This window comes from Ascidia mentula, chromosome 8 (assembly GCF_947561715.1).
Source record: "Ascidia mentula chromosome 8, kaAscMent1.1, whole genome shotgun sequence".
Taxonomy (NCBI): Eukaryota; Metazoa; Chordata; class Ascidiacea; order Phlebobranchia; family Ascidiidae; genus Ascidia; species Ascidia mentula.
Genome location: NC_138573.1, coordinates 6,351,097 through 6,376,419, shown reverse-complemented (window position 1 = coordinate 6,376,419; position 25,323 = coordinate 6,351,097). Strand labels below are relative to the sequence as shown.

The 25,323-nt window shown below is 40.6% G+C and overlaps 8 protein-coding genes across 10 annotated transcripts; 6 read left to right on the top strand and 2 right to left on the bottom strand.

The window, feature by feature from the left end:
- Positions 1-1,828: 1,828 nt before the first annotated feature.
- LOC145911707 (solute carrier family 35 member G1-like) lies at positions 1,829-4,871 on the top strand. Of its 3 annotated transcripts, none has more exons than XM_082999124.1 (4): positions 1,829-1,928; positions 2,464-2,580; positions 3,268-3,664; positions 3,875-4,871. In XM_082999124.1, the coding sequence occupies exons 2-4, from the start codon at positions 2,494-2,496 to the stop codon at positions 4,414-4,416; spliced, it is 1,026 nt and encodes a 341-aa protein (XP_082855250.1). In that variant the 5' UTR covers positions 1,829-1,928; positions 2,464-2,493; the 3' UTR covers positions 4,417-4,871. The 3 variants fall into 3 exon arrangements, with proteins under 3 accessions (XP_082855250.1, XP_082855249.1, XP_082855251.1); XM_082999123.1 differs by lacking the exon at positions 1,829-1,928 and adding an exon at positions 1,965-2,126; XM_082999125.1 differs by lacking the exons at positions 1,829-1,928; positions 2,464-2,580 and adding an exon at positions 3,011-3,075.
- Positions 4,872-5,606: 735 nt separating this feature from the next.
- On the bottom strand, positions 5,607-10,834 carry LOC145910999 (b(0,+)-type amino acid transporter 1-like). Its single transcript, XM_082998228.1, has 6 exons — positions 10,822-10,834; positions 7,437-7,849; positions 6,911-7,301; positions 6,663-6,850; positions 6,142-6,348; positions 5,607-5,843 (listed from the first exon to the last, which is right to left on the bottom strand). The coding sequence occupies exons 1-6, from the start codon at positions 10,832-10,834 to the stop codon at positions 5,607-5,609; spliced, it is 1,449 nt and encodes a 482-aa protein (XP_082854354.1).
- Positions 9,309-10,813, bottom strand: LOC145910620 (solute carrier family 35 member G1-like; the record flags this gene model as incomplete). The annotated part of the gene is made up of 2 exons (XM_082997808.1): positions 9,309-9,859; positions 10,441-10,813. Coding segments are annotated over 2 exons (924 nt in total), but the record flags the coding sequence as incomplete, so codon positions are not given.
- A 1,743-nt stretch (positions 10,835-12,577) lies between the features above and the next one.
- LOC145910998 (b(0,+)-type amino acid transporter 1-like) lies at positions 12,578-15,492 on the top strand. The gene is made up of 7 exons (XM_082998227.1): positions 12,578-12,675; positions 12,921-12,997; positions 13,170-13,624; positions 13,801-14,191; positions 14,376-14,563; positions 14,759-14,965; positions 15,238-15,492. Exons 1-7 carry the CDS (start codon positions 12,578-12,580, stop codon positions 15,490-15,492), a joined length of 1,671 nt encoding a protein of 556 aa, XP_082854353.1.
- Positions 15,493-16,979: 1,487 nt separating this feature from the next.
- Positions 16,980-18,318, top strand: LOC145910996 (solute carrier family 35 member G1-like). The gene is made up of 2 exons (XM_082998225.1): positions 16,980-17,367; positions 17,738-18,318. The coding sequence occupies exons 1-2, from the start codon at positions 16,980-16,982 to the stop codon at positions 18,316-18,318; spliced, it is 969 nt and encodes a 322-aa protein (XP_082854351.1).
- Positions 18,319-20,210: 1,892 nt separating this feature from the next.
- LOC145912231 (b(0,+)-type amino acid transporter 1-like) lies at positions 20,211-22,628 on the top strand. Its single transcript, XM_082999644.1, has 5 exons — positions 20,211-20,706; positions 21,031-21,421; positions 21,502-21,689; positions 21,990-22,196; positions 22,392-22,628. Exons 1-5 carry the CDS (start codon positions 20,272-20,274, stop codon positions 22,626-22,628), a joined length of 1,458 nt encoding a protein of 485 aa, XP_082855770.1. The 5' UTR covers positions 20,211-20,271.
- A 614-nt stretch (positions 22,629-23,242) lies between these two features.
- On the top strand, positions 23,243-24,682 carry LOC145910424 (osteopetrosis-associated transmembrane protein 1-like). The gene has a single exon (XM_082997544.1). The coding sequence runs from the start codon at positions 23,437-23,439 to the stop codon at positions 24,358-24,360; it is 924 nt and encodes a 307-aa protein (XP_082853670.1). The 5' UTR covers positions 23,243-23,436; the 3' UTR covers positions 24,361-24,682.
- Positions 24,683-24,719: 37 nt separating this feature from the next.
- Positions 24,720-25,308, top strand: LOC145910426 (ragulator complex protein LAMTOR3-like). Its single transcript, XM_082997546.1, has 3 exons — positions 24,720-24,852; positions 24,927-25,078; positions 25,167-25,308. Exons 1-3 carry the CDS (start codon positions 24,751-24,753, stop codon positions 25,282-25,284), a joined length of 372 nt encoding a protein of 123 aa, XP_082853672.1. The 5' UTR covers positions 24,720-24,750; the 3' UTR covers positions 25,285-25,308.
- The last annotated feature ends 15 nt before the right edge of the window (positions 25,309-25,323 follow it).

Below are 25,323 nucleotides of genomic sequence, written 5' to 3'. Positions count from 1 at the left end.
AATACAATACCATGACTTTGAAGAAAGAACGTCCGCTACGTAAGCACCAGTTCCGAGGTTTAGACGTAATTCTAATTGTTTTGCCAATTCAAATTGCAGTTCACTTGTCTATATCTGATCAATCAGGCTTTATTGACCTGTGCTTCTCTTTTTGGAATACTCGATATTGAAATAAGATGAAATAAGTTTTGAATGCAGACGTTAGAACTATTTATGAAGAAGCAAGTACGGTGCAATTGGCGTAACGCTTTTTTTTGTTCGTGCGTATCACGAGATAATGAAATCACAATTTAACACGGTTTTGTTTCCTAGGGGGAGAAATATATAATGTATTGGTGATAATAATGCTCATACGAATTGTTGCCGCCATGTATTTTCGTTTTGAAGTCTTACAAAGAGTTTTCTTACAAACTGTTATTTATGTATAAACTAAGATAATGGCGGCAAAATACCAAGATCAACAGAAACATCTCTTGACTGACTGAAAAAAAGGTTGATAACATAGAGTATAACCAATGTAGGCCTACTACCGCAAAATTTGTTTTCGAAATTATTCAAGCAAACCAATTGTGAAAATGCAGATTTAAACAGCAAATAAGCGTGTACGAGTCAACGTATTATTACAATTCATGACAACTATCTGTAGTTATCAGTTAAATAAAGATTGTACTTCTTACATACTGTTGTCCTCTACAGATAAAAAAAAAATGAAAGTACAATAAACATGATCGACCTCCCGCTTTTGAGAAGTTCGCGTCTTCAAATTCTAACAACTTAAGCAAGTGATACAGCTCAACGTTCGGCTATATTCCCAATACATTTGCATGTCAAATCCCGAAAAAACATTGAAAAACTTTGGTGCATCGAAATTCCCAATGGCAATCTTTTCGCCCGACTTTCAAGCAATTTAGGTACACAAAACTTTTTGTTTAAAATTAACTAAATTGTCTGCATGATCGTTATTTCGAACATACACAGAAATACAATTCAAGTTCACCTGCTTAAACTTATCACATATGTACAGCCTTGTATTCCTTCCTCATCAGGAGAATGCCGATGGATATGATCATTTGTGATGCGTGTACTTTTGGATGGGAAGACATCACTGCATTTTAACAAATTTGTGACTTTTTTTCGTAGAAATGTGCTTGAAAAAGGAAGAAGTTGCTCGTATATTTTAAGCAATTTCGATTAAACCTGTGAACTGTGCATACAAAAGCAATTCTTAATATGTACCTCTTTACAAATACCAGGAGTATAAGTAAAAATTAGGGTATGGAAAGTTTGTTTGGGACGTAAATTACCAAGTACATCATTCCAGGTAACATTTTTTTATATTATCACACCATCATCTTTCAGCACAATGTGATGCAACACATTTTCTGACAAGGTTGGTGTACTTGTTTGGCACTTGAACTGTAGCCCGCCAAATCAAAAATCATGATGTCACTTTTATGCACCTTTTCACAGGCGAGCTGTTGTCACGTGACTAAAGCTCGTGTTTCGTTTGGTTTTGGCTTACTTCGCTGACTTGTCCGGTGCGACCGTTGGCCTAGGCTATACAGTTAGCCTCATATTCTGGTTGTCAATTGGTCATCAATAAATGCACTGCTGACAACAGGGCTGGTGTTGGAAAGGTTTGTAAGCAGTGGATCAGTGCATTAGCGAGGTAAAGCGACAGTTTACTGTGCAAAGTTTTGCTGCGCCCGGCGTGGTGCGAGCATTGGTGCGTAGCGCGACGACGTAAAGGAAAAAAGTTTTGGCTTGTGTTGTTCAGCAGTTAGTCAACATGCTGAGCTGTTTATTACTTGAGCTTGAACTGGGGCGCTATCATCAGGCCGATTTCGTTTTTGTTGTAAAGCAGTATGAATTATTGTTTATTTGTTCTTTGCCATGTAATAGTTGGACAGAAAAGCTTCACGGTAAAGGTAAATCATTTTTGCTTTTGTGTTTAGCTAAAATTCATTGCATAGCATTAAAAACAGCTTGCATCACAAAGTTTTATGTGAGGTTTCTGCTTTCATCAGCACTGGAAATGGATTATAAGAGGCAACGATTTATAACCTTCACAAGCGTCAATTAAAGTCAATACACTTGGGTCGATAGCCTTCACACACAGAAAAGAGGTTTGTCCTGTGCACTAAGTTTTACCTGGTCATTACATTTTGACGCCTACAGCCGCCTATTTGCGCTTACTCCCACTGCCACTGCACAAAACTTTTGGAAATTATTTACAAAAACAACCCAACGTTTTTAGCCGTTTTGTTACGCACATATAAATTAGTATCTCGTCTGCAACTAATTTATTTGACACGTTACAGAAGGGCTATCTGTAAAATATGGCTAGTTGGCAATTCAATTCTCGTATTTTATACAAGCGTATTTTTGGGAGTCATGTATTGACATGATGTAATTTCACAACATCTGGAGAAAAAGACCTCTAAAACGTACTTGTTATCATAGACTTGAAATGATATAATCACGGATGCAACAATGCAAACGTCAGTCCACAGAACCGGGGTTGCAGTTGCCACGAACAGAGGAATTGAGTTGGCGGAAATTGATGAGCTTGACACATCGGTAACTGTATGAACAATGTCTGTACACAGTATATGTTTCGCTCGCTTTAGGCTGCTGATAAAAACGTATTCCCAATATTTGCTGACCTGTTGCATGGTAAAATGGTGTGTATACGCGCCAAATGTTGAGAGAAACTTTAATTTTATAGTTTTTTCTGTACGACATTAACAATAGTATTGTTTTTGTGGCATCATTGCATCAGCTAGTATTGCGTTTGCGGTGATAAAAATCACTTGATTTAATACACAGTAAAATACGGGTATTTCGGATTCGGTTAGAATTCGGATCTTCGCAAATAGCTTCGAACGTATAATCTGAATGCTCGCCAATACTGGATAAAAGTTGCACATTTTCCGTTCTTCGTTCAATGGGGTTTTATTGCACTAAACATTGGTTGAGACAGGGACTATTTTTACAGACCAGCTTTTGAGGTGTTTCAGTGTCAAAAGCATGCGATATATTTGTGAAGACTCGAGTTGTGAAAAACGATGAAAGGTATAATGTCGTTTGGTACAAAAGAATGGACAAATTTAAATCCTGTTGTTCCCTACTAAACGCGTGACAAACTTATCTCGCCCAACAACTATCCAAACAACGATAAGCTATACTAGCCTTGTCATAACTAGAAGAAATTACAAGATCCAACACTTAAGCCCTTTCTGTTACAAGGCAACATTTGTATTTTAGATGGGGTCCAATGAGCCAGAATCGCACGCAAGCAAGAAGCCTGCAAACAAATGGCGCCGTGTTATGGGCATTGCCTTCGGCATATTGGCGGGATTTTTTTGGGCCCTTTCGGGACTGTTTGTCAAGGGTGTTCGAAATGCAGGGGTTGATCAACTGCAGTTCGTCCGATCTCTGTTGCAATATTTAATCACTTTACCACTCTTGACTCACGGAAAAGGAGAGGTGTTGTACGATAACCGTACAACGAACGTCTTTCTCTTGCTGAGGGGAGTATCCGGTGTTATGAGTAGCTGGACTCTGAACTACTCGCTTTTGTTCATACCGCTCGGCGATTCAATGGCAATTATGAAGACCGACGTTGCTTTAATTGGTTTTTGCGCCTGCATTTGCCTCAAAGGTATGTGAAAGTTGGGTTTATACAGTCCCTGTGTGGATCCCAAATCCAACAGATTTTCATGTTATAGTTTCCTTTAATAGTACGAGCAAGTAATCGTCACCCTTGGAAGCCAATCGAACTGGTAATGGCAACAGTTTTATGTAAAAAAGTTCGAAACAAACGTGTTGTTTCAGATATATTACGTCATCAGTATCAAAGTATTCTGTTTAGAGACCTGCACAGTTTTGGAAGTCATTATCACACTTTTAAACTTCATCGGACTCGTGTTGGTCTCCCGACCGTCCGTGATCTTCGGGAATGATCACCAAAAAGAGGCCACTACAGACTTCGTTGTTGGAGTTCTCCTGGCATTTGCGTCCGCCTCGTTTGCGGCACTCGTATCCATTCTTACCCGCAAACTGGGCAAAGACATTCATTACAGTGCCTTCATGATACATTACTCGTGGATCGGTTTGGTTTTCTCATCAGTTTCGGCGGTGACCAAAGGAACAGCGAAGATTCCGTGCACTCACGACTTGGCGATGACGTCTTGTTCCGGGCTGGCTGGAATTTTGGGAAGTCTTTTCTTGACGCTCGCTCTGCAAAGGGAAAAGGCCAGCTACGTAGCTGTACTACAGACGACCCAAATTCTTTTCGCATTTTTACTCCAATTTGCGTTTTTAGGTTACGTTCCTTTGCTTACTAGTGTAATTGGATCTATAATTATTTTTTTCTGCGCTGTGGTTCTGACTGTTATCAGAGTAAGGAACTAGGAGTTAAATTTCAACATTGCATCTGTCAAATAAGGCTGCAAATGTACGTTAAAAGCACAGCAGGCTTTAAGCATTCATGTATATGTATGTAATTCTGTGGAAACTGATAAGAAAGCCTTCAGTCCGATACGCGCCCAAATGTATTTCACAGACCGCAACTACGGAGTCACCATATGCGGCACGGGAGGACGCAGTTTCATATCTTAAGATGTTTTTAAACAAGAAACCACCACTTGGCATGATGCACATCCTTCACGTTGTAATCGTACAAATTTGACTGTGATGGTATAACCTAACAGCACTGTATATCTTCCCGTTCAAACACTAAACCTTAATAGATTTAAAGAAAGGTTGTGTTTAAAGTTCCAACTACAATGCACTGTGAAGCATTGCTACCCTTTTCGTTGTTGTCATTCATGTAATTCGTAATGTCTTTATTGTATTAAAATCATTCCCTCTCTGACAAAATCGTGAATAAATAATGCCTGGTACATAGTTTTCAGGAATATTACCTGACGTTTTACATGGGGCATCGTTTGGTATTCTTACTGTACATTCGCAGAGTGTTCCTCACCTTTCAAAAAACGAATTTTATTCCAGACCAAGGTACCGAGATAAAACCTAAGCATTTTTGCTTTGAGAAAAGGTTAATTGGCAGCCATAACATTTTTCAAGACATAAATGCGTTTCCACATTTCCACAATCACTGACGTATGGAATTGTATTGAGAAATTGCAATTACCACAACTTCGGCACCACTTCACATCCAGGTATATCCAACAATAGATAAATATTGCAGGCGGATTTTATTGCAGACATGGATGAACTCTGTTGCACAGCAAGCTATACGATCCAGCTTACGAGAATCAGGTGGCGAATACACTGTGCAAATAATATGCACGTCTGACAGCCTTGGCATTCGCTTGGGGTTTGTCACAGTTGTATCACGTTAGGCAGCTACGTGCATTAGCGTCAAAATTAAATATGGACATGTCTACGCTTGCCAACACTAAAGTATTTCCGCTATGAACATAAAAAGATTCAGATCTGAATTTATCTTTCGAACAACTAAGCCAGTTTATTTTTTTGTGGTCAACCGAGTAAGGTCTAACTTGCACAAATCACGTTATCACACACGACTTTTTCTGTCACACTTTGGCCTCCTTGATCACTCATATATCAACCTTACATCACAAGCATTCCTCCCAGTCCGTAGGAAGAACCTGCAAAAGTTTTTGCAGAACCAAAGTAATCTTGCCCATTCCCTTGATATGTATAGACTTGTATACAAATACATAATAGGCCACCGGTGTAGAAAATAAGAATGCAAGTGCGTAGACCATAAGCACGCTGGGATTTTCAACAAGGGGTGCGATAAGCAGGTAGGCGATGATGATCAGCGCGAGGATTGGAATAGGCAGGGGAACCTGCAATAGATTATATTGAATAGAAATAGTTTAGCAACGCTACTAATGAATTTACGTATCTAGCAGTTTGCCAAAACTTAATTCCTGCACAAGCGAACTGTAAGGTTTTCAAAGGTTTTCATTAATGCTCGTATAAAAGGGTATATTAGTGGCGTGCATTGGAACAAACTGCACTGAGATTCACTAATCTTGAGACGCAAAAATTAATTTACAGACAATGCTGGCGTAAGCATGTAAGATTTGTTTTTTGGGGCCATTTTTGTCATTGATAAAACAGATGACGTTTCTACTCAAATACCTTAAAAGGGCGATTCATTTTGGGCCTGGTGATCCTCATTATTAGGACACTGCCGATCGACAATCCGTAAAACAGCCATGCGGTAAAACTGAAGGCGACGATCAGATCATCGAAATCATTCAAAAGGAGGAATAGCAGCCCAGTGATGGTGATGAACAATTGCGAAGGCACAGGTGTGTGGAAACGTACGTGCGCCATGGCCATGATCTGTGGAATACAATTGTCGCAAGGATTTAGTTTGTTTGGTTCAAGCAGGAAAAGCGCAAAGCTGAAAACTGTACTTGCTAATTTCTAAAGGGTAAAATTTTAACGAGAGTAAATATAAAAGCAATTTGTGTATCCTACTCCAAATTATCATCACATAAACCTTCAGACTGGAAAATTTGTTCGACTGTCATCGTGATCATCTACCAATAGTTTTGAACAACTCATTTTCTCACCACACTAAAACACTACTATGTTCACGAAGTATAAAACGTAAAAACAATATTCAATCATGATTTACAGTGTACTCGGGTTACCTTGGGAAAGTGGCCACGACGAGCAGCTGCGAAGGGCAATCGCCCACTTGACATCAATCCACCGTTCAAGGAACCAGCAGCAGACAAACAAACGCACACCGGTATGATCCAAGCCATGGGACCGAGCACGCGGCCAGCCCAAGTCACGGCAACGGCATTGCTCGCCAACATCTCGTCAGGCGTGAGAACTAGAAAATTAGGGGATTAGTAACATTGCGGATTCACATGAAACGAAAACGAGCCCTTACCCACGAAGTACGACATGTTTACAAGAAGATAAAATACAGTCACAAGGGGCACTGCGATAATGATTGCCTTTGGAATGGTTTTATGGGGGTTTTTGATTTCCTCGGCCACCATGGTTATTTCACTCCACCCGTCGAACGACCACAGGCCGTGATAAAGCGCCATGCCGATCCCTGACATGGTCACACCACTTAAATCTTCACTCCGAAATGCGTGGCTCAGATTTTCTTTTCCAACTTGTTCGCCCAGGCACAGACGAACAATTCCGCCCACAACTATCAGACCCATCGCAAGGAATTTGGTTACTGTGAGAAACTGTTGCACTCCAGAGGCAAATCGAACACCGCGCCAGTTTATGTATGATAACCATATCAGTACACTTGCGCCAACACTCTATAAACAAACATTTTTGTCATGAATACTTATGTTGTACATAAGCTTTAAAGTGTTGCAAATGTCAATAAAGCGACACAAATAGAGAGGCATCAATTCACAAGCGAGTAATAAAACAATAACAAATAGTTTCACCTTGGAAAAAAAATCCGGACCGTCACAGTCGTTGGGGAAAAATGGCGCCACCGCATAGCTTCCAATAGTTAAAGCAAGGGCCGCAATCGCTGTTCCTCGTGTTATCAGGCAGCTGCACCACGCGTAGCCAAAAGCTACAACAGGGCCATAACCGGTAAGCAGGAAGTTATAATCGCCCCCAGATATGTTAAAGCAGGAACCCAATTCGCAATAGCAGAGAGCTCCAATAAATGATACTAAACCACAGGCTGTCCACACAACCAGACTCAATCCCACACTGTTGTTCACACCAGCCAACACTCCAGTTGGCGAGACGAATATTCCAGAGCCAACCATAATTCCCGCTATGACCGCTACGCTTCCAGCAAGCCCGATGTCCCGACGAAGATGAATCCTATCCTTTCCGTTGTTTTCTATCGAAGCATGGTCAGCAATAGAGGAACTCTCGTGCTCCATGGTGTCCGAAGTATACCCTTAGCTGACTAACAGATTCTCCTGTCTAACACCAAGATAACTTCTATGCGCACATACTTCCACTGTCAGCTACAGCATGCACAATCGCTTGGTAAACAGATCCATAAAGTCAGAGCAAATCACCAGACAATGCAAGCACATCAGGATTTCAATGTTACGCTTCGTTGCAGTACAAACAATGCTATTAATCAAACCAGCTGCTAGCAACCACAACACTTTTGTGGCGCTTGCACAAATAGGCTGGATACACCTAACCGCTTGTTAACGTTATTGTGCATTCTTTACCAAGCTCCTTTAATAGTATTTATATCTCAGTAATCCAAATTATATGTACGATAAAATAACTTTTCTCTTGTTACAAGACAGTTGCCGTGACAAGCAAAGCTTTTGCAATTGCTGTTATCAGAGTAAAAAACTAGGTAGTAATTAGAAGAAAGTAAGAAAGTAGGTCAAATTTCCGTCTACTTCGTCGTGAATGAAATTTGTGTTGATTGTGTTTAACTTGCTGACACGCTCCGACTCGTGCGCAAGCGCATCATATAGTGGCGCCAGCGTGTACGACACAAGAATATTAATTCAAAGATCAATTTTTGCATTGTAGATAAACTTGTGTCAAGTGTAGTATCGTGATGTGTAAATATGATTTAAGACCCCTGTGGGACCATGTCTTGCAGTGAGGCATGCTACTCATACAAATGTTGTAGTATTGTCACTATGCGATGTCATTGCAAACATTGTGTTTTCCTGGTCAATGCTAGATTGCGGTTGAACCAAAATTCAGTGTAAGGCTAGAAACAGCATATTTTTGTTGGTTTGTGTGTGTCGATAACTTATACGTAATATACGGAAAATGTCCCGAACAGTAACAGATTTATACAGTACTTTGTGAAAAAGTAACAATACTTAGTAATGAACTGCCTCGCCATTGCATTGTTAAATTGCTTTTTTTTTAAAAAAAACTTTACTACATCCGCGTCACATTCAGGCATTTTCGAGAAAATGTAAATATTATTACAATACAAAGCAACAAATTTTAACATGTTAAAACGGAATATGGAGAAACGGAATACATGATATAAAACAAATTATACGATCGGGTGTGCTAGAAATACGGCTAATATAAAATTTGCACTAGTTGTGGGGGGAGGGTTACTTTAAGTTTGGAATTAAAGTTAACTTTAACAATAGCCGTTCGTTGAATTACGTTGAATATTTCAAGGGGAGATTTCAAGTTAAAAGAACTCGGTTTGCTTGGGAAAGCAGGAGTGTCATCTGTGTTGTAATAGCTCTAAATTAGGAAACTGCCCACGTGGAAATAGTTGTAAGGGTCGCGTAACATATACAGCGCCTGGACGATATGGTGTTTCATCAATAACTTATGGAGGACAATAAGGAATTTCATTCCCGGTTGCCTCGGACTCTTATATACGCCAAAGCGACAGTACAGACGAAAATCACGATTGACCCAATCAGGCTAGTTACAGTGGTAACGTAGGCCAAGAACGCTAACTGCAAAAGCAATCCGAATATGATTTGGGTGGATAGAACAACTGCTACGTGACTTGCTTTCTCGTGCTGCAGAGAAATCGTTAAGAACAACTGTCCTAACACACCGGCAACACCAGACAAAAACATCATTCCCAAATCGTAAGCGCAAGGTATCCGAGGAATTCCTTTACTGAACAAGACGACGGCAGAAAAAGCTGTCCCGACCCAAGCATAGTGGATCATAGGGACGCTGAAATGGACCCCTGCTGCGCCGAGGTTTCGCATGATTACGGCGGTAAAAGCCCCCAATATCGCCGACCCAAATGCTAGAAGGGCTCCAGCGATAGTGTTGCTCGTTCGACTAGAAGAATTTTGCCCGAAAATCTGAGATGGCTGAGCTACAAGAACAAGACCCACGAATGTGAGGAGCGTAAAGACAGCCTCTGGCACACTGCAGCGCTCTGCATAAAACAAATTTTGAGTTATAGGCTACTGTAGTTATATTAGTATAGATCGCTCAGCTGCCAAAACAAGGATATAGGATCCCAATAAAAGGTAGATCAATTAGTTATTAAGTAACGTTAATTTATTTTGGTTATTTACTCAGTGTGTTGTGCAAGTGGACGAAAAAGAGATGAATAAATAACGTTGTTTTAGGTCCTAAATCAGCAAAACAACTCATATTTAACATAGTACCAAACTCTACAGTACGTAGGTTTAAAGTATGTTATCGTATATCAGGTTCACCCAGCATTACATTTGAAAAGTCCAGTGGTGGCCAAAAATAGTCACCGTATTGCAAACGGTTTGTTACAATGAGAAAAGTTATTGTTTGCTCAACTTATAGGCCATCACCTCCTCAAAACTCAGTTCCCATGGCTTAATAAAATACTTAGTATAGACTCAATTTCAAGTCAAGGTTGTTTCTCGTGGGACCAGTTGTATCCAAGTTAGCAATACTTTACGGTAGATAAGTAAACCTCAATGGGAGTGCCAGTATGTAAGAATATATTACTAGATTGTATTATTTTGATTTACGTACCTTTGAGACAAATGCACGCGAAGAATCCGATTAAGGCAACGTCTGTTTTGGCAATGGACAAAACATCGCCGAGCGGCATAAACAGCAAAGCGTAAACAAACAACCAGTTTGCCGTTGGTCCCAGCACCCCTCTCAGCAACAAGAGAAGATTGGTTTTTCGATCTTCACAAAACGGCCGTTCCTTTTTGTAAGCCAACAGCGGTAGCACAAATATGTATTGCACTGAACAGCGGATAAAGATAATTGCATCGGCCTCTGCATCGCCCACGTACTTCACAAACAGTCCCGAAAGGGCGTAACTAAACCCAGCCAAAAGGGCTAAGGTAAATCCAACCACTCTTCGGTGATGACTGATGACGCATCCGTTTTCAGTTTCCCGACTTTCTTCTATCATCTGATATTTCAATATGTTGGTGGGTTACGAAAACTGGGCTACAACGTAACCTCGAGCACCGCGTGCGTTAATCCCTTTCTACCGAGCGCAGTTTTGCCTTTTTGCTGACACACTAAGGTTTAGCTGAATTCATATCAATAATTGCATGATATCATGGAGGCGTTTATCCGGTTTCCTGTTCCGCGGTATAAACCGCAATGCTGGGAGGCTTTGCGAATTTCACATGGTTTACCAGAGAAGAATTTACAGCAAATTTAATTGTTTTATTTTGTGACTTTTATAGAAAACAACTATGTTTTTGCTCGGTGCTTGCCTAGATATTTCTGTGATATTCACAATTCCATACAATAGGAAAAAAACAACACATTGTCACCCCATAGAACGACGACACCAGCCTTTTGATTGTTCCAAGCTTTATTGGATTTTCGCTGATCAACAGCACAAAATATAAGGACATTTTTGCTACCATACGGTAAGTGCGATCTCAATTAAACCAACAAAATAGATATTATTTTGCACAAAACCGAAGAAAAAAACACGATGCTAATCAACAAGATCGATGATATCTCGAGTCAGTTGTACATTATGTTGTTGTGTCTCGTCAAGCCCCAACAAATTTGTTTACAAAATACATTTTACTGATAAAAGCAACTATAGTTCGAGATCCTACAAGCGGTAGAACCACTCGAATCGGCCAGAAGAATGTTTTTTGGTAATAACTTATATCTTCAAAAGCCCTAAGGCTGCATTTTTTTCGAAGTTTCGAAGAATCGCGGGTTTCGAAGAATCGCGCAATCATTTGCACGAGGCTACATTGCCTCGTTGTGAGACATATCAACCTGCTGAATGAAAACGCGATGTACAAGAGCAGATGTGATTCATGGGAACACAACTGCAATATTTTGTCAAGCGCATGTCAGCTTAGAGCTACAGAGGGAAATAACGGCAGCCATAGTGTTATGAAGCACTGCAGTCGTGTGAGACAGTCAATTTCATTTCAATTTCGACGCCAAAAAGGAGTGTGCACATTTGCCGAGACACACTTTTCTTTGTAATTGCATTTAGATTCGCTTGTCGACAGAAAATATATTAGCATGCTGGTATATCGACACCGCCTATAGTATATATTGTTGTGTAAAATGTGTGACATTTAGACGTAAGCTGCATTATCCTCAGACAGAAAATCGAACAAAAAGCTGCAAATGTATTCATGAATGTTAGGTTGCAACGTGATTAGGTTTTCTGTATTTGACCAAGCATATTGCGTTTGTTTGGCGACTGTATTTCCATTGTATTTGAAATACCCACCAGACCAAAAATGCGAATTAACAACGACTATGATTTGCAGTGTGAAAGCTGTATAATTTCGTAAAATCGATTGCTTGCGACCTGGCGTGGAGCAGGTGAAATTGCATTCATCGCGATTTTAATTGAGCGTGCATTAATGGAAATAACTCTTGCGTCACATGTATTTTTAGTATTTTTTTAGTATTGAAGTATTTTTGAGGTGTTGTGAAGAGAAAAGCAAAAACTGGTCTACACCTATAACTGCAGCTATATATTATTTTTGCCAGGGCACATACCATCTACTCTTTCTAGCACGAGAGAAGAAAACGAGATGCATAATAATATTTATAAAGTCTAATATGGAAATCAGAACGCTTTTTAAAAATGTGTGTGCCATAACTCGCAGTAAAAATGCAAGAGAATGTAATTAAATTTAGCGGATTTTACAACGCTATAATGACTAATACCTTTTTTGACCACACCAGGATTCGAATTCAAGACATACTGGCCACGAATCCTGCAAAAAAATACAAGGACATCTGGGTTACCATACGGTAAGTGCGGTCTCAGCCAAAACAACAAAATTAAATTTTATTTTGCACAAAACCAAAATAACGCGATTATAATAAACAAGATTGATAATATCTCGAGTCAGTTGGAAATTATGTTGTTGGATCTCGTGCCAACAAATTTGTTTACAAAATACATTTTACTGATGATAAGCCACTAATTCGGGAGCCTGTAAGCATCACTCGGACCGACCGAAAGAATGTTTTTTGCAATATCTTATCTCAAATAGCCCTGGGGCTGCAAAGGTTTCGTCGACATTTCGACGTAAGCAGCATTATCCTCAGACAGAAAATCGAACAAAAAGCTGTAAGTGTATTCAAGAATGTTAGGTTTTGATTCAGGTTGAATTGCTTTTCAAATGTTTAAAAATTCAGCAATAGCAGATTGCAACCACATGGTGTCATATATCACGATATCTTTTCAGTTTATTGGCAGTCCCAGAAAAAAAATTAGGACGAACTTTTTCTAACTTTCTCAGATAAAAGTGATCCCAAAATGCCACGAAGTAATTCGCAAGACAAACGGGAAATAGAGGACGCTGTTGAACTTCGTCGAGACGTGGGGCTGCCAGGTAGCATAGCGGTCATAGCGGGAATTATGGTTGGCTCTGGAATATTCGTCTCGCCAACTGGAGTGTTGGCTGGTGTGAACAACAGTGTGGGATTGAGTCTGGTTGTGTGGGCGGGCTGTGGTATAATCTCCACTATTGGAGCGCTTTGTTATTGTGAACTTGGCTCTTGCATCAATGTATCTGGAGGCGATTACAACCACATTTACATGGGATACGGGCCGGTTGTGGCGTTTGGCTACGCTTGGTGCAACGTCTTGATAGCAAGAGGAACCAGTCTTGCCGCCATATCCACGGCCGTCGCAACTTACGCCATTGAACCATTCTATTCCTACGACTGCAACCCTCCTAAAATCCTTACAAAGGTATTGTCAGTATTTACTATGAAATAAAGCCGGGTATCCGTGGGTCCATGTACGTTTTACAAATGAAAGCCTAACCTTTTCACGATCAACAGCAGATATACATTACAGTGTCCGAGTACCAAATTGTGGGTAATTTTTTACAGTCATAACTTCGCCATCAATTATTTCTTTTGTAGTTGGTGGCTGTCACTGTCCTGCTCATTTTCACCTACATAAACTGCGTCGGCGTGAAAGTCGCATCTCGGCTTCAGCAAGTGCTCACTTTCATCAAGTTCTTCACCATGGGTGTGATAATAGTTGGTGGGATAGTTCGCCTCTGTCTGGGTGACCCGGTCGGGATAAACAACCTAAGCAACGCTTTCAAGTCGGAGGACCTCCGGTATGTTGGATTTTCACAAATTGGGATGGCCTTCTATCAGGGACTTTGGGCTTATGACGGATGGAACGAATTGAATTACGTGGCCGAGGAAATCAAGAAATCGCACAAAACGATCCCAAGGGCAATTCTTATCTCAGTTCCACTTGTCACTTTGTTTTACATCATGATGAATGTAGCATATTTTGCAGGTAACACTATATTTGTACTGCTTTAAAAACATTTCTGGGGGCCAAATCATACAAATATACTGTAAAAAAACCTTAGGTCTATGCGTCAGTTGTACGATATAAAATTAAATATTTATGACCACTCTACAAATTATAGAAAAGATTGACATCGCATTCATGCTGATCTCCCCATTGTATTCTGTAGTTCTTACTCCGGAAGAGATTCTTGCCAGCAAAGCTGTTGCATCTACGTGGGCCACCCGAGTGCTTGGCAAGTTCGCTTGGATTGTTCCAGTCACAGTCTGCCTTTCCACTGCAGGGGCGTTGAACGGAGTGCTTTTGTCCGGCGCTCGAATGCCATTAGCAGCCGCAAGACGTGGCCATTTTCCTAAGGTACGTTTCCCCGCTCGAAACGGAAAGTCCTGGTATTCCGTTATACGACCGTTCATGACACATTTTTATATGTCGCCCATACATGCTAAAGCAATCACTTGAAATTGGTTTAAGTGTGCGTTGATACTAAAATTAGTTACATCCAACTCAAATAGATAATACTGCGTATAACACTTGTTACACTTACATTTCTAGGCAATTGCAATGGCTCACATTAGGTACCAAACTCCGACCCCATCAATTCTGTTCATCACCCTTGCCGGTCTGGTTTATCTGATTCCTAACGACTTTGATACTTTGCTTGGCACATTCAGTTTCACAGTGTGGCTTTTTTATGGCTTATCAATGGCCAGTGTGTTGGTAATGCGTGTGAAGCGACCGGAAGTGCACAGACCATTCAAGGTATGTATCGAAACGTAAAATCCCATATTTCAGTCTCCAGGTAGTGATAATTTCTTACCTCGATAATTGCGTTTGCCAAAATTACACGTTGTGAGTATTCGCTTATCGCGGATTCGTTAAATTCCAATTAACTTAAAAATACGACTTCTTGCTTTTAATTTTCAAAGCAAATTATGTTTCGTTTATTCCGGAATTTTGTACGTTTGCGATTGCATGAAAAATCACATATGCCCATAACTATACTAAAGTTAAAATTTATTTTTGTGTTGAAGGTTCCCATTTTAATTCCCGTGGTAGCTGTGATGATCGCCGCTTTCCTTGTTGTCTCACCTCTTGTTCACAACCCGAACATTTTGATTCTGTACGCCATTGGGTTCATGCTTTCAACGCCAGTCGCCTACTACATATTTGTCCACAAGTCCTTCAACGTTCCTCTTACAAAATCCGCAACGACTACATTTCAAAAACTCTTTCAAGTTGCTCCTACAGCTTTGAATGCACAACGTTGCGAATTGTTGGGCGATTAAGTTTGATGCCAAAAATTTGTTTGGCGATTTCACTACATTCCCTTGTACTACACGTATCAGTTTTCACGTGTAATGAATTATTTCCTTTAAAGCGTACGTGTTTGTGGAGCATTTGACGGCAATATACATAACTCTGGTGGAAAAAATGTGTTGCCTGAGGTTTTAATTATTATTTCAAAAAACAGAAAAGTTGATGTCATAAAAGCAACGTGATTAGGTTTTCTGTATTTGACCAAACATTTCGTTAGATAAGCAAAGTGGAGCCAATTTTCTCCGTAAGTTTGCACCTAGTTTGGTGCCGAACGGATGACGGTGATTGTAAAGTCACCACAAAGTGGAAGTCTTTGCTTGGCCGTTTAGTCAGCAAAGTCGTTTGAAAGTAACACCAGCTGCACTGATGAGACCTTACACAATATTTCGTTTGGTTGGCGACAGTATTTCCAACGTATCGCAATTACCCTCCAGGCCAAAGATGCGGATTAAAAACGTCAGTGATTTGCAGCATGAAAGCTGTAATTTCGTAAAATCGATCGCTTGTGACCTGGCGTGGAACAGGTGAAATTGCATTTATTGCGATGTCAGTTGAGCGTGCGATAATGGAAATAACTCTTGCGTCACTTCCCACTCGTGATTTGGAGTCGAATTATTTTTAAGATGTTATGAAGAAAATTGGACCGCAACTGCGACTGTTGCTTCACAAACTATGTGTATTCTTTCCAGAAGGAGTGAAGAAAACGAGATGCATATTATTATATATGATGTCTAATAATGAAATCAGAAGTTCAGAACGCTTTTAAAAATGTGTGTGACATAACTCGCAGTTAAAAAGCAGGAAAATGTAATTAACTTTAGCAGATTTTACAACTCTGTAATATCTAATGCTTTTTTTACCATACCACAGGATTCGAATTCAGGACATACTGACCACAAATCCCGATCAGGTTTTCTTGATTTTTATGTTGTCCTCGCAGAAACAACGTCACAGCGACCTCGCGTGTTGTGGTTGCTTTGGTGTCTTGTCACACTTGAGCTGCTTAAATGAGCCGCCGCAAAACAACCTGAAGCAAAATTTCCTAGTAACTGCACAAAAACAGAAGTCCAAAGCATAGACGACTGGGCCAGGGTGTCAACAGGAAGCCAGTAAAATTTTGTCACGTGTGTTGTATTGCACCCAACCCTGAGGTGCTAGCTAATGTTTGATTTTCGCAATGCCTTTATCGCAAGGCAAACATTTACCCTTCGTCGTTTAACTCGCCAGAAACAAACAGCTGATGTATTACATAGTCTAATGTGCGTGCTGGTTGCACGAACGGATGTATGGACGCAGTGTTTCTGATGGAAGCTTTTTCCGAAAATTGTGTATGGTTGCAGTAGGTGTGCAACAATAGTAGTCAGTGGTCGTTAAATAAGCGCTGTTTTGTTTGGAGCAGTTCGGTTGTGTAGTCTAGGCCAATGGTAACCCTGCTCGTTAGCCTCAAAACACTCCTATGGCACCAGAGGAAGGTGTGGCACCAGGCTGCACTAACAGACTTCAAAAAATAATGGGATTTCTTCTCTGCCTTATTGCGGCCTTTTTCATGGCTCTTGAGGGATTGTTCATCAAATTTTTGCACGACGCTGGCGCGAATGAACTGATGTTGATGAGATGTTCGATGCAATACCTGGTCATTCTACCGATGCTGACGTACAGAAATGAGGGTTTCTTTTTCAACAACTTTCAAACGAACGCTTTGCTGTTGTTACGCGGTGGAATTGGCAACCTCTCCAACTGGACGTATTTTTTCGGCGTGGTTTTTATTCCTCTCAGCGATGCCGTGTCTATAATGAAGTCGAATGTAACGCTGGTGAGCTTGTTCGCCTGCGTCTGCCTCAAAGGTGCGTTTTGATATTTGATTTCGTTAGAGTGTTCCGTAGAAAATATAAGAAAACTATAAACAAACTCTAGGTCTTTTATACGCTATGTTGCTTCGGTTTTGTTGATATAACAGCTACATGTTACTGATACATGGTTACAGTGGGACCGCAGCCTAACTGTGGATCATAGCCACTTTTCCTGGTCGTGACAGTCAGGCTCTTCGGCCCAGCTTGGCTGCGGTGTCACTTCTACCTGTACTGATATAGTGATCGATACGTTAGCTGAAATCACCAAGTAAAGGTCTTCGCTGCAGACGATACTGCCCTGGCATAGGAAAATATGCAAGATTTCTGTAGTACTGTTCAATGTACGTTTTTTATTTCTGTTAAGAACGCTGTACATTGGTAGAAGCCCTGCTTTCAGTTCTGACTTTCGCCGGACTCGTCCTGGTCGCCAGGCCCTCCTTCATATTCGGAACTCACCCGGAGGAGTCGACGCAAAATTTGTTTGCCGGAGTCATGCTTTCCTTAGCGGCAGCCGTGTTCAGTGCTCTCACTGTGATCCTCGTTCGAAAACTGGGACCTGGCGTTCATTTTACCTACACCATGATGCATTACTCCTGGATAGGCATCGTCTTCTCACTGGTCATGGCTGTGGCGATGGGAAATCTGCGCATTCCTTGCACACACGATATACTGATGATGTCGTTCACCGGTTTGGCGGGCATTATGGCACAGATGCTTCTCACATTAGCTCTGCAGCTGGAAAAAGCAGGACCTATTGCTGTAGTGCAATCCACGCAAATTGTATTTGCTTTGTTACTTCAGCTCGTGTTTCTTGGTTATGTTCCCACTGTGACCAGCTTGATCGGATCCATGATCATTTTTTTCTGCACTGTCATCGTGACGTTGCTCAATCTTAGAAGCGAAAGGAAAGAGGTGGTTGCGAAGTTAACGACAGACACCACGTGATACAAGGTTTATGACGGCAAACGATGATGTGACGTGTGTTTTCACTGTGTAACGTAAAGCTGTGTACTAAACGTTCATTTCTGTTGTGCTTATGGTTTCATGTACAAATTATACATACGGGACATCTTGCCATTTCTTATTACTATAAAGTCCTTAAATCTACAAATTTATCGTCGTTAAATCTACAAATCAACAATCTGTTGATTTCAAACATGGTGAGGGGAACTCCACAAGTTTCACCAATAAAATTTGATTTTTCATTTTATATTACGCTGGGATTTAAACCCACGTTATCTTGGCCACGTATCTCGATTAGGTTTTCTACTTGGTATATAGGACAGGCCGATGACCTCGTGTAGATTTTCAAAAATCGTTTAATGTTCGTTTCGATTTAAATATCACATTTCTCTGACATCAAAATGAACTTACTTCCCACGTACTTTAAACTACACACCCGCCTGACTTTCACCGTTGATTGTCATTCGTCGTTTTACTGGTTCGCAGGTTTCTTGTTAGTTTCTACTACCCATAATTATTCACAAGGAAAAGGTATTTCGACAAAGTTGCGTGAAGCACTACTTGACGATTTGCCAAAATGTAATACAAAATACGAGCAGCAGAAATTGTGGAACAAGCTTCCGAACTGATGATATATTTAACTAAAAGAGGAAGCATGTGCGTAAATGCAAGTATCAGTGTGCCTGCTAGTGTAAAAGCTAGCGCAGTGCCACAGTCAACAGCTGCACTGATGAGACCTTACAGGTCGTAACATTGTACACCATGCATGCAGCTCTCAAGCATGTAAATTTTGAATGTCAAGTGAGCAATTTAAACATAAGACAAACACGAGTCCATGAACATTGTTAGGGTTACGCAAGTATTTTTTTTCTGTATGGTTTTTCAGTAAATTTTAAAACATAAAGTTTTTCTCATTTTTGTAATAAACATGTGAACTAGCTCAGTAATGACATGATGTCAGAATGTCAGTAAGTTTAATCACCGAACGACTCGCAACGTTTTGACTTCCAAGCTATAGGGGTCACTTGAACGAGAAATACAATTGTAGCGGAAAATTTTGAACCGCACGAAAATGGCCGTGTCTTGCAGCTGGTAATAACGGCGCACCAATCCTTGCACATGCGTGAAATTGTTTCATTACTATTTTCTACTTTTACTAACTGTAATTGATGTTTTTCCTAAAACCACTAGAGTTGCTGATGCACTGCCGTAAAACATTCCAAATTAAAAACAGGAAACGTATGGGCTTGTTCAAACCATTAAGCGCCCTTTTATACAATGCGGTAAGTGAGATGATGCCTGCGGATGCAGTAAACTCGTCTACTTTCGCTTAAACGGCCGTATCTAAGAAATATCATAGGTTCTTTAAACCGCGAAGAACAAAAAAACAGGTGTCATGAAATGACGCCGATCGATTTTTGACCCGCATGGGCACACGTCGAAATTGCATTGCAGTTTTATCCAACCAGTCTTACGTGTTGAGGAACAGGCAGGCATTAATCAAACATCACTAACACACAATGCAAACAATGAGAGATAGATGCAATCGAAACGATGGATAATAATTAGGGCAATAGGCCAACCCTGTGCCAGCGCTATGAGGCAGTGGCAAACGACAGCAACATGCCTGCATTGGCAATTAAACTGGCAATAGAATCAGCCTTTCACTATTTCAGCTTCAGTGGTCAATGTATTGGTTTCAAGGAGTGACAGCATTTTCCTCAAAAATACCATTGTTTTGCATTGATGGTATTATATTGTCAGTCTTCTTGAAGCCGTTTAAAAGTAATGTGTATCGGTTGTAGTAATTATAAATGTATGTTTCTTTAACAAAGTTAAGGGGTGTAACTGTTAGCACATATGCGCAACAAGTCGATTAAAAAGATAGGGCATTTTCAATCCAATTACTCTAAAGCACTACCCAACTCGTATTGGATGGAAAGTCATGCCGACAATGAAAGGGCGAAGAAAAACGAATTCCGCCTTAAACGAGACATTGGCCTTACAGGAAGCGTGGCTCTCATTGCAGGATGTATGGTTGGTTCTGGAATATTTGTCTCCCCAACTGGAGTGTTGGCCGGAGTAAACAACAGCGTTGGATTGAGTCTGGTTGTGTGGGCGGGCTGTGGTATAATCTCCACAGTTGGGGCGCTCTGCTATTGCGAACTTGGCTCATGCATCAGTATATCTGGGGGCGATTATACCTACCTACATATTGGATACGGTCCGGTTGTTGCTTTTGCCTACGCCTGGTGCAGCACCCTCGTTTCTCGCGGTACAGCAATTGCAGCTCTGGCGGTGGCTTTCGGAAACTATGCCGTGGACCCTTTCTACAGTCAAGAATGTAAGCCACCGGAAATCTTGACCAAGGTATTTACCTGCAAATCAACAAATGAGGGTATAAAGCCGTAATAAGACTGAAAAGCAAGCAAACCAGCACTAAAATTACATGTATCTGCAGAATAAACACTTCAACAGTGCCTGTACCAATATTGCACTATAACATTTGTAATACTACTACTTTGTGTGTAAGTGATCAAATATTGGCGACCCATAAACTATGTTGTGAAGGTAGGTTGCAACTACATTTAGGGAAGCCTTGCTTCAATAAGTGACACTATTTTGCGGGACGGATGAAATAACACACAATATATTTGTAATTGTTCTGCAAAATTCCCGTAAGTTGCTTTTCAGACTATTGCGGCCAGCGTACTTTTGGCGCTGACAATTATCAATTGCGTGAGTTTAAAGTTGTCGTCATCACTTCAACAAGTTCTCACGTTGGCCAAATTCGCCGCAATGGCCGTCATTATCGTCGGAGGCATCGTCCGCCTGTGCCAGGGCGATCCAGTGGGTATTGCGAATTTCAGCGAACTTTTTCGCGCTGAGGATTTGGGCGGGATACAATTTTCCCCGGTGGCCATAGCATTTTATCAAGGACTGTGGGCGTATGACGGATGGAATTCCTTGAATTTTGTCGCTGAAGAAGTGAAAGACTCGCACAAGAATGTTCCAAGGGCAATCATCATTGCCATGCCATTGATAACTGTGTTTTATTTGCTGGTGAACATGTCGTACTATGCAGGTTCGTGTACGCTGGCCTCATGTTTTGGTCATTGTATTCTCAACACATGTTAATTTTTAACCAATTTCGATTTGTGGCAGTTTTAACGCCAGACGAGATGTTGCTCAGCCAGGCTGTAGCAGTGACGTGGGCGAAGCGGGTTCTCGGTCCAGCAGCGTGGATCATTACCATGTCTGTTTGTCTGTCCATCGCCGGCTCCTTGCACGCAACAATTATGTCAGGCGGAAGGGTGCCTTTTGCTGCGGCAAGGCGCGGACACTTTCCCAAAGTATTATGACTTTAATATCGGTGTAGGGTTTTCCCTAAATTAACGGGAGGTGGATTTAAGCAAAACCGGGTGAAATTATTTTAATTTCGTATGTGCAATGTGGATAATTTTATCGCTTGTTTTCGGCCTCAAGTTGGCATATATATAAGTGTATGCCACCTCTTTATGTTCATTTAGTATTCAACGTGGGACGGTGTGTTAATTAATAGGAATTTAGTCCCACAAAGGCCTATATGAACCTATCATATATATGCTAAAATTTACAGTTTTGCTCTTTAGCTAACGTTCGCTTGTTAACAGATATTTGAAATGGCCAGCGTACACTTCCACACCCCATCACCGGCACTCATTTGCAACTCCTTGTTCGGACTCATCTACATCATACCAAGCGATTTTGATTCTTTAGTCAACGCATTTACTTTCACCAAATGGATTTTCCTTGGCCTTGCTATTGCCAGCATATTTATACTGAGAATTCGACGACCAGAAATGCAGCGTCCGTTTAAGGTATATTCTCTAATATGCTTGCCTTTATTACTGCTTGAAGGATGGTGTAACTACATTCGTATACTGATTCTACAAACCCCTTAAAACAGTAACAAAAGAAATTGAATGAATTGTATAGGATTTTTGGGAAAAGTGCAAGTTTTCAAAATATTTTACGATTTCGCTCACATTATAAAGTTTCCTTTTGCTCTCTAGGTCCCATTGTCGATTCCCGCACTTGCAGTGATTTTTTGCATCTACTTGCTGATTGCTCCCCTTGTACACCAGCCTGATGTGATCTTTTTATACGCGCTGGCATTTGTTATGTCTACTCCTATCGTGTACTTTGTGTTCGTGCGTAGATCTTTTAAGTGTAATCGGTTTAACCAAACAACTTTGGTATTTCAAAAGGTTTTGCAAGTTGCTTCCACGGAATGGGAGGATTGTGAATAAATTAAACACAATAAAATTAGGAACTAGAAAAAAGCTGTAGTACGAAGTTATGTACAATAAATTAAAAGTAAACAGTTTAGGGTATATCCATAAACCATTGAAGTTAGCGAATTAGACGCAAACCATTATGACAAAAATTGAAGTGTAACAAAATTACATTACTTGAAATAGACCCTGACGTTATGAGTTTCATTAGCGGTAGATAAGTGAGTATAATTTGCGCTGTCCACTGATCTCTATGAGGTCATCCATCCGTGTCAGCAAAGTGCAAAAGCACTTTTACGTAGTCACTGTGATGTTTCATAAAACAGCAACAAGCAAAACACTTGCAGCAGGAATTAGGCGAAAAAAAGTAGGTGACTCTAGGAAGTTTTCTCGCTTGCTTTAAACACGTTCATTATGAGTTGAATTTTAGTAAGGTCGTTGACTGGTATGTTGAAAAAAAAAGTCCCGTCATGTGATGTGACGCTTTATTACAAAGCATTCCATTGGGGATTGAAAGAACTAGGTGCAAATTACACTTAGTTGTGATTGTTTATGTCAACACAAGCCTGAAAAGTTGACTTTACTGTGTGCAGTAAGGTTCACGGGTTTCGCAGCCAATACAAGAGCTGAAATCGCCAAATATAAAGGGCCTGCGCATTGGGGCGAATCCTGCCTTGCTATGCGAAAGCATACTTCTGCATTGCTGTGTGCAGAACACACATTTTGAGAAATACAGACAAAAGTATTTAGTAATACTATTGCTTTCCATCATCTTGCACTAACGATCTTTGTTGGATTTTAGACGTCATGGATTTTAGACGGCATGGATTTTAAACGACTATTTTGGTTTGTTGTATTGCTGCTCACCCAGTTGTGGTGTGTTGTAAGTGCAGTGAACAGCAGTTTACCAAACCAGTTCATTGAGGGTGTCTTTGTTGGTGACACTGGCCAAGAGACTTCCTACCGTCGTGAGCGGTGGTTTAACGAACACTTGTATGGTGAAAATGTGTTATCAGGTGCAGTATCTCCAGATTGCACAAGATATCTGGAGCAATTCAGCAATGCTACTGCAAAGTTTATTAACTGTACTGTAGCCAATGCCCGCCCATTGCACTATTGTGAAAACTGCGTTGGTGAATATATGTCTGTGAAAAATGTGTACAAAATGATCTTTAACAAAGAAGGAAGCAATGGCACAAACAATTGTAAACAGGAAATTCTGAGAGCTGATAATGTGCAAGTTGTTGGGTCTACTTACAACTTTATTTTGGGCATATGGGACAAGTCAAAGTGTGACCAGTGTTTTGACGTTAGCACCGAAAACAACACTGAAGTTTACCGTCCAAGAGAGAGCTCAAAAAAGTTACTCAAAATGATTCAGGACACCCTTCACTGCTTCAGTGATTTCAGTCATGGTGTAGTGCCTGGATTTGATCAAAATCAAACAGTGTGCTCCATGTGCAAGGAGCTGTACTGTGATGCCAATGACTATTATGAGGTGGTGGAAGGGCAAAACAGACTTTGTAGCGATCTTATTGATTCAATGAACTATACACGACTGGACTGGGGGCGAAAGTTCAAGTGCTCAGTTGCACAAAAGGATCAGGGGGAAATTTGGGAGATAGCTGCACTCGTGTTTGCCTTGCCCATACTTTTGTATGTTGGAGTGTGGGTTCATGCGAATCAGGAACTAGTGCTGGCAAATTGTGGTATTGTACGTCATAGAAGGCTGAGCAACTCTGAATGAAGAATTGTTGTTTTTTGTTCCACATTTGCAAATACTTCTCAAGGCTAATATATATTTCTAATGCTATATATTGTGGTAGCAATATTTTTGGCTTGCTGCTTTAAAAGTAGGGAATATTGTCCAAAGGCTGTCCAATATGTAGCATCACGTAAAATTTTTCTCTATTTCTACCCATACTTTTCTGTGTGGTATTGGTCTTGCTTTTACTGGATGCGGATTATTGTGTAATATTACATGTGTTGTATCTGAATCACCCACCAGTGTGATTGTTGCCCCATACTTTGTACATTTAAATGCAATGTCACTGTGTCTTGATTCGCAGGTGGTTTTGCAGCATATTATGCTCAGTGAGAAGAAATTTATGTGTTTTCTTTCTTGTGCAATAGTATCATGTCTGAAGATCTGAAAAAGTATCTGTATCGTCAGCTGAGCAGTATCAAAGGATTGTACGCAATTGTTGTTTCAGACAGGGATGGTGTGCCTATTTTGAAGGTAATTACATTAACTTATATTGTACGACCGGCATCATCTTGTAGAGCTGCTTTTAATTTTTCCTGATGTTTCAGGTAGCAAACGAAAAAGCTCCAGAATTTGCTCTAAGGTCTGGTTTTTTGAGCACTTTTCCCCTTGCAGCTGATCTCTCTGGAAAGTTGGGATTTGGGAAGAACGAGTATTTTATCTGCTTTTACAACAACCACACAATTGTGCATTTCAACCAGTAAGGCCAATTGCTAACTAACTTTTCCCTGCCAAACATTTTAATACTGTTTTTTTGTATTGAACTTGAACCTATTGTTATTTTGCAGACAACCACTGACTGTAAGTTTTATCGCCTGTGCAACAGTCAACAGTGGCTTGATCCTTAACCTTGGCAACGAGCTGAAAAACTCTTTGGAAGGTCTCAAGCAAATAGTAAAAGACTGAATAAATACATTTCCCTATTGATCACCACCACGCCGTCAT